Genomic DNA, 7,801 nt, shown 5'->3' with positions numbered 1-7,801 from the left:
GCCGCCCGCTGGGGGCGCCGCCCGCCGCCCGGCTGCCCAGCGCCCGCAGGAGGTGGACAGTAGCGGCCATGAGGTACAGGGTCCACAGCAGTGTGGGGGCCGCGTAGGGGCGGCTCAGCTCGCGCACGAGCTGTAGGAGCTGCGGCAGGGGGGCCTCCGCCGGGCGCTTCAGGGGAGCCTTGTCCTGCAGGGAGGCAGACGGGGCAGCGTGAGGGGGGCTGGGCACTCCCCCGGCCTGGCACGCGGCCCCCCAGCACGGGGCCCTGCCGGCGGCGCTTACCTTGAGCCCGTGCTGGCTGAGCAGGGCATCCAGCGTGGGGTCTCCCAGGGACACGGCGGGGTAGAACTGCTCCACGTGCTGCCGCCGCCACCACTGCCGTGGGGGCTCCCTGCGGGACAGGAGGACTCAGCCCAGCCCTCAGCTCCCTCCCCAGGGGGGTGGTTTTGACACACCAGCTCCCCGCCCCCCCCAGGACTGGGGGAACCTGCCTTTCTGCTGCTTGTTCGGACCAGGCAGAGCCCTGGAGGCGCTGCAGGGATCACCCTGCCCGGCGCGGGGAGCTAGTCTCTGCAGGCACCGCAGCTCTGCCCAGCTCCCTCCCCTGGGCTGCGGCTGGGTCCCGACCCTATCTCCGTCCCACGCATGGTCACCCCAAGTGCTCTGTCCATGACCAGCAAGCCCAGCTCCCCCCTCCACTTCCTGGAGGCCACGGGAGACCCCCACCCCCCAGCACTTACCCCTTGCTGGAGCTCTCTGTGAACCAGTACTTGTAGAGCTGGGCTCGGACGTAGGTGGGCGGCTGTGCGCTGAACGGGTAGTTGGACTTGTCCACCTGGATCAGGCGGATCACTGTGGGGACCGGGAAGTATCAGCTCAGGACCCCATGCTGTGCCTGGCCCCAGCACTATGGGGCCAGGGAATGGCAGGAGGGGCGGCTAAGGGCACACATCCAGACCTACATCCCCGCCACCCCTTGCTCACCTTCCTCCTTGCCCTGCAGCAGGCGGTGCACGAAGCTGGTGAACCAGGGGCTGTGGGTGTGGGGCCCCAGGGCCGCAAACCACATCTGCCAGTCCAGGCGGGGCTGGTGGGGGGCTACCAGGGGCGGTGCCGCGCTGATGTTCCCCGGCTTGTACATGAACTCTATCTCCTGTGGCGATGGGGCGGGGAGGTTGGCATTGCAGCCAGCGGTGGGGGCAGGTGCTGGGTCTGCCCCCTCCACCCCTTATCTGGAGGCTCCCTGCAGAGCACCCCCCCCAGCATGCATCACTGCCCCTCCCTGAAAGGCAGCTGGCTCTGGGGCGGGGGCCGCGGCAGTGGTCAAAGGGACCAAACTAAGGTGGGAAAAAGACAGCTCAGTGTGCCGTGTGCTACGGACCCAGGGTGCTACGGACCCCGGCACTAGCTTTGGCTGGGGGTGATGCATCAGCAACCTGCAACACCCCGTGTGACACAGACCCTATTAAAGCCCCTGATTCACGGCTTATAGATGCCAGGTCCTCAGAGGGGAGACCCGATGGCCCCCAAAGGCAGCAGGGTGACCTGGCCAAGCTGGGGGACTCCATTGCTCACACCCCCACTCACCGTCCAGTGCTCCATGTCGTAGCTGCCTTCCAGCACCACCTCGGGACGGCCTCCCACCCCCGTCATGCGCCGGAAGAGCCCATAGGAGTTGGCCAGCTGGTAGCGGTCCACGGCACCGAACAGCTGGTGCAGGCTGGGCCACAGCTTCCCGTTCGACTCATGCTCGATGTAGGTGAATGGTACCTGAACGGCCATGGGGAGACGGTCATGAGGCACAGATGGTTCTGGCAGCACCCACAACTGGCTGCCCCCTCAGCCCCAGACGCACTGCCCTAAGCAGAACTCGCACCCGGCACCACGGGAGCATCAGCGCTGCCGCGGACTGTGTCAGACCCATGTCCGTCGTGCCCAGATTCCAGTGTCGCATGGAGTGGAGGCTGGACAGGAGAGTGACTGGGTGCAAGCAGGGTTTCCCCTGCTCCCTCTCTCCCTTCCAGCCTCCAGCACTGAAAGTCCAGGCAATCTGATGCAAAGGCCATACCCCTCACTCCCATGCTCCATAGATGCTTTAGTTTCCAATTCCCAGGCTAAATAATCCCACGCACTGCTCCTTGCGATGCTGATACCACCGTATACTATATCCCAAAGCAGGAGCCAGATCCCTGGGCTCCCATGCCCGCAGGCTTTGCGCCAGCAACCCCCACAGGCTGCAGCTTTTCCCTCTCCCCACGGTGTTCGGCAGGAGGCCGAGCCCAGCCCCGCAACCAGGTTGCCCCGTGCCCTCCCTGCTGCAGCAATGGGGTGCTGGCTGCGGGTGCAGGCACTCACCAGAGAGAGGCTGAACATCCCCAATGTGGCGGTGGTGAAGACAGCCCACTGCAGCCCAGCCCACAGCTTCCACAGGAAGCCCCGGATGCAGGCACACCTAGGGGAGCGAGCACGGGGCAGGTCTGGGTCAGATGCAGACATGTGGGAAGGGCTGCTGGCAATGCCCCCACTCCACAGCCAGCCTCACCCTGGGCATTAAGAGCCAGGGCCCTTCTGCTGTGGGGAAGTCCCAGGCTTCTGGGCTGTGCTGGTTGCCCCCTGCCCCTGTTTCTGCTCCATGTGTCAGGGGGTTTTCAAGCCTCCCCGAGGTGCTGGTGCTGCTGCAGCCCGGGCTGGGGATGGGGCTGGGCTGTGACAATGCTCCTGCTGACAGCAACCCCGCAGGGTCCTGGCTGGAGGGTCTTGCCCCCACGCTCAGGCTGTACTGGGGCAGGGAGGGATTTCTCCCCTGCTCAGACTGATGTGCATTGAGGGGTTTTGCCTTCCTCTGCAGCAGGGGCACGGCCTGGACCTGGGCTCTCTGCAGTGCCCGAGACCCCCATGGCAGAAGAAGGACGTTGGAGGCTGCGACCCCCCAGCTTTCCCGGGCCAGGGACGATGCCTGATGCCGTGTCAGGGGTGACTGTGTCGTGTGGCTACAAGGTTGGGCACAGGTTTGTCTGGACTAGTTTGGACACGCCTGATCCTCTCTGCCAGCCCCACAGCTTTGAGGGTCTATGATTTTGGGCTCCGCAGCCTCTCCCGGATGCCTCCACCACCTCCCAGGCCCCCAGTGGTCACTTACCGGTACATGGACGAGAGGATCTCCCAGCTCAGGGAGAGCAGCCCCAGCCCAATGAGAGGCAACATCACGGTCTTCAACCACTGCATGAACTCATGGTAGGTGAAAGCTAAGAGGGGGGAAGCACACAGCGGTCAGCTAGTACCAGGCGCGAGTCGACAGCCGCGGCCCCTACCACCTCACCCCCCGGGGACGCGGCGGGTTGCAGGAGCCACAGGCACTGAGCATGGATAGGGAAGTTCAGGCTGACAGCCGCCGGGCCCAGGCTGCTCGGACGTACTAGAGCTCCCACAAGCTGTTAATTTTTAAGCCTAATGATGGTGGCTTGAGTGATGCTGTATCCAAGGCCTGGGGGCAGCCTGGCCAGCCTCAACCTGGAGGGGCTCTCCAAGCATGGTCAAACTCAGGGGCTGCATCCTGCTAGTGCCCGGGGGCGCGAGGGGACACGCAGGCCCAGGTGTTGGACTTAGCAGGGCCTGCCCTGCAGAGAGGGGGGCAGCTCTGTACCGATCTTGGATTCAATGTGCTGCTTCTCCCAGTTGATGCCCAGGCCGAAGTACAGGACAGTCCCGTAGAGCAGCAGCCCGTAGACCGTGAGCTCCACCAGCCCGGAGAAGGAGGAGGACAGGCCTGGCAGCCAGGCTGCGGGGAGGAGACAGGACAAGCTGCATCACGACGGCTGAACGCTGTCAACACAGAGCCGCCCGCCAGTGTCTAAAATGCAAGCTCCCAGGGCAAGCCTTCCGTGTGGGACGCTGACTCTGAACCCTAGTGATGGCTGCTTGAGCTGGGCTGGCAGTGCTCTATCCAGCCAGGCACTCCTCCCACAACTGCCCTAGCTGCACAGGGGAAAGGACCCACCCCCACACCCATACCCAGGATCTGTGGGCACTGAACCCAGAGGGGAACCACCTCCCCACCCAACGGACTCACCGGTGCCGTGCCTCTTGCGGCTGCGCCCCAGCCACAGCCCCACGTGCTCATCGTCCAGCAGTGAGAAGGCCAGCACGATGGTGAGCAGGTTGAAGAAGTTGTAGTTGCCTGTGAGGATGATCAGCACCTGCAGCAAGACCTGCAGGGACACTGGGAGCTCAGAGCCCGCCCGGCCCCCTCCCACCCAGACCCTGCAGGGCAGGAGCTCTGCACAGCACTGACTGCTGCACGGCCTCCCAGCCCCATTCAATCTCTGCTGCTCAGATGCAGGTGGCAGCAGCAGGACCCTCCTCCTGCTGGCACCAGGGACCACAGGGCCAGGACTGTGGTGCAGGGAGATGCCCGGGTCTGGAGCGTGAGGGACAGGCCTGCTTTGCATTCAGCCTAGCTCCGTGGCTCTGAGCCTCAGAGGGGCTCGTAAAGGGCCTCTGGCTGTGGGTGTAGATGACAGCAGCACCCTGCTTTTGCCCTGAGACCCTCAGGCATCAGTCTGTCCCCTGCAGCAAGGCTGGGACCCACACAGCCCATGGGGCAGGCCCAGGGCCCCGGAGCCCCCAGGTCCAGCTGGACCACGCACCTGGCAGTAGAAGGCGAAGAGGCGGAGACGGCGGATGGGCGCGAAGAAGAGGGGCGGCACGGCGATCTCGATGACGTAGGTGGCCACGACGCTGAGCTTCTGGAACCAGACGGGCAGCTGGTGGGCGTACCAGGCAGCCGGCGTGGGGATGCACTGCGTCTCGTAGTGGTAGGTCAGGGCTGCGGGCACACAGCGGGCCCCCGGGGCAGGCGGTCAGAGCGGGGCAGGTGCCTGGCACGGAGGGTAGCGAGAGGGTCTGGAGCGGGAGAGGGGCAGGGGACAGGGTGTGGGGGCAGACGGAGGGACACCACCCACAGACCAGGCCATAGAATCGGAGTCCTAGAATTACGGGGCTGGCAGGGAGCTGCGAGGTCGCATCCCACGCAAGCCCTGCCTGAGACAGGATCAGCCCCGTCCAAGCCAGCCCAGACTTTACTGTGTGAGGCCTTGGAGCTACACGACACAGCCGTCCCCGACAGTCCCACGCATCGCCCCTGCCAAGGAAGGGGGCCGCCAACATCCTGCTGCCGCCAGGGGGGTCGTGGATGTTGCAGAGATCCCAGGCCGAGGCCCAGTGGGATCCCCCGCTGCAGAGGAAGGCAAAACCCCAGAGGGGCAGCACGGCCCAGCGGGCGCAGGGGACTGGGACTCTGCTACCAGCACCAGGGCCTGCCCGGCTGGCCCCGGCGGGGAAAGCGGGGCCCTCACCTGTGAGCCCCCACCAGGTGGGGCAGCGGCTGGTCAGCTTCACCACGCCCGAGGCGAACATGAGCCGGAAGAGCAGCCAGCGCATCAGCCAGAACGGGAGCCCGTCGTGGGGGCGCCAGGCCGTGCTGCGCCACTTCAGCAGGTGCAGCGGAGCCACCAGCACGGCCAGGAAGCCGGTCTCCAGGAGCAGGCTGTCCCTGTGGGGAGAGGAGGGGACATACCCAGGGGTCAAAGCTAGGGGCTTTGGCCAGAGGACAGGTGGGGACACGATATCCAGGGCCTGCCGGAGACGCCAGCCCCCAAAGAGCCGACGAGGGCACGTCACAAAGGGCTGTCCCCCACAAGTGGGCACTCGGGCCTCGGTGGGGGCAGGACCCGGGTCCCTGCACAGAGCTGCTTCTGGAGTCCATGTCCCCACCCCCGCCCCGCCCCCGAGCAAGGGCCCCTGAAGCCCTCGTGCCAGAGCGCCAAACGCCTCCATTGTTGCGACCACGTGGCTGCCCGGGTCCAGATGCAGCCTTGACCTTGCTCGCGGAGCCGCGGGAGGCCGTGACAGCCACGCCTGCTCCTGCGTCACATCTTCACAGGCTTAGGCCACGTGTAGGATGAGACGCGTCATTCCCCCCCCTTCCCCTTCCCCTCCCTGCCTGGGTGGGGGGCAGCGCGTTGCTGGGATCAGGGGGCTGCTCGGCCCAGGACAACACCAGCTTTGCTCTGAACTCTGGGCAGCGAGGGTGCCACGCAGCTCCCACGTGTGCACACGCAAGCGGACAGGCCACCACGGGCAGGCACTTACCACTGGAAGTACAGGAACACCTGCCCCACCTGCAGAGAGAGGGAGAGGGCCGGGGTGAGAGGGCGCGGAGAAAGGGAGGCAGAGACTCCTGGCCCCGTCACTAGGATATTGCGAGGATGGGGCTGAGGCCAGCCCAGAGAAAGACGGTGCCTGCGGCTGGCGTGCCAGGGCCGGGCCGTACCAGGAGCTGCAGCAAGAAGAGCCGCCCAGCTCTGGCCTAGTGCCCGGGAGAGGTTTAGTCATTTGCTTCCAATCTGGAGAGGCCCGAGGGTGCGGGAGGCTGCAGGTGGGGGCAAGGGGCATCAGCGGGGGCAGCCTGTGCTGCACGGCCCCCAGGCTCTGCCCGCAGACCGATCGCTGCAGCTGCTCGGGAGCCCACGGCACTGCTCCGGAGGGAGGGAGCTGGGAGGAAGTCTCTCTCCAGCCTCCCCTTAAAAGGGCAGAGGCAGCGAGTGCCCAGCCCAGCCCAGAGGAGGGAAAAGCAGGCTCTGGGGGTGCGCCGGGGGGGGACCTCCCCCAGCCACACGGCTTGGCAGCCCCTGCATGCCCCAAGGGGAACGCCGGGCAGGGAGGCTCAGCTGCAGCTGGGAAGGGGCAGGGCGCTCGGCAGAGCAGCTCAGGGCCCCGGGGGGCGGGGGGGCCGTGCTGCTGGGCCCAGCTCTCGCCCAGGCCTTGCTGCCCAGCGGCACCGCGGGGGCTAACGCAACCATTAGGCTGCAGCAGGAGCTCGACTCGGAAGAGAAACTGGCCCCCCCGGCCCCTGCTCCCAGCAGCTGACTCACCCACCCGCCGGCTCCTCAGCGGGCTGCTGGGTTGCGCGACAGCGCTTCAACAGGCCACACCCGCGTGCACGTGTCGCGGAGCCCAGAACGGTGTGGTGCACGTGTCAAACAGGCTGTAACCGTGCGCATGAAGTGTGCATGCATGTTAAATGTGTGCGCGCCAGGCTGGAATGGCGTACACGTTAAACTGGCTAGCGCTGTGCGTGCGCACGTCAAAACAGGCCAGAATTGTGTATGCACGCGTGTTTTAAACAGGCGCAAATTGTGCGCGTGTGCGTTAAGCAAACTACTACTCCGCATAGTGTTTGTGTTAAACAGGCTCTAACCGTGTACGCGCATGCGCTAGGCTAGAACCACGTGTGCACACAAATTTCAAGCGGGCTGGAACTGTGCGTGTGCACGTGCCCGCGTGCGGTAGGCTAGTACCGCATGTCGCTGTATGTGCCCGCGTGTTTGAACCAGGCGCGCACACGCATAGGCCAAACCACGTGCCCGGGCGCGTGCCCGCGTGCGAGGCTAAAACCGCGTGCGTGCGAAGCGCCGCGCGCGCGTGCGGCCCCGGGGAGGGCGGCGGTTTTGGGGGCCGCGCCCGCGTACCTGGTAGAGCGAGAGGTACAGCACCCAGAGCAGCAGGAAGACGAGGGCGTCGCGCAGGCGGTCGCACACGAGGGCGCCGAGGGAGGCCAGCAGGCCCAGCAGGCAGAGCAGCTCCATGCCCAGCTCCGTGTCCAGCCCCAGGCGCGGCCCGAGCCACAGCAGCGTGGGCGCGTCGCGCAGCTGCTCCCACAGCCGCCGGCCCGTCAGGCGCAGCGTGCGGCGCGCCGGCAGCACCCCGTCCCGCCCGTACAGCCCTGCGCACACCGCCGCCGCG

The 7,801-nt window shown here is 66.2% G+C and overlaps 1 protein-coding gene across 1 annotated transcript; it reads right to left on the bottom strand.

Moving 5' to 3' along the window:
* Position 1: 1 nt before the first annotated feature.
* LMF2 (lipase maturation factor 2) lies at positions 2–7,800 on the bottom strand (the record flags this gene model as incomplete). The annotated part of the gene is made up of 13 exons (XM_019543988.1): positions 2–184; positions 281–389; positions 739–850; positions 983–1,151; positions 1,586–1,768; positions 2,354–2,450; positions 3,138–3,243; positions 3,642–3,776; positions 4,068–4,206; positions 4,645–4,823; positions 5,353–5,549; positions 6,149–6,177; positions 7,528–7,800. Coding segments are annotated over 13 exons (1,911 nt in total), but the record flags the coding sequence as incomplete, so codon positions are not given.
* Position 7,801: the final 1 nt, after the last annotated feature.

The sequence above is a fragment of the Crocodylus porosus genome, unplaced genomic scaffold (genome assembly GCF_001723895.1).
Source record: "Crocodylus porosus isolate Cpor-Errol unplaced genomic scaffold, CroPor_comp1, whole genome shotgun sequence".
Classification (NCBI taxonomy): domain Eukaryota; kingdom Metazoa; phylum Chordata; order Crocodylia; family Crocodylidae; genus Crocodylus; species Crocodylus porosus.
This window is presented reverse-complemented; position numbering and strand designations above follow the sequence as displayed.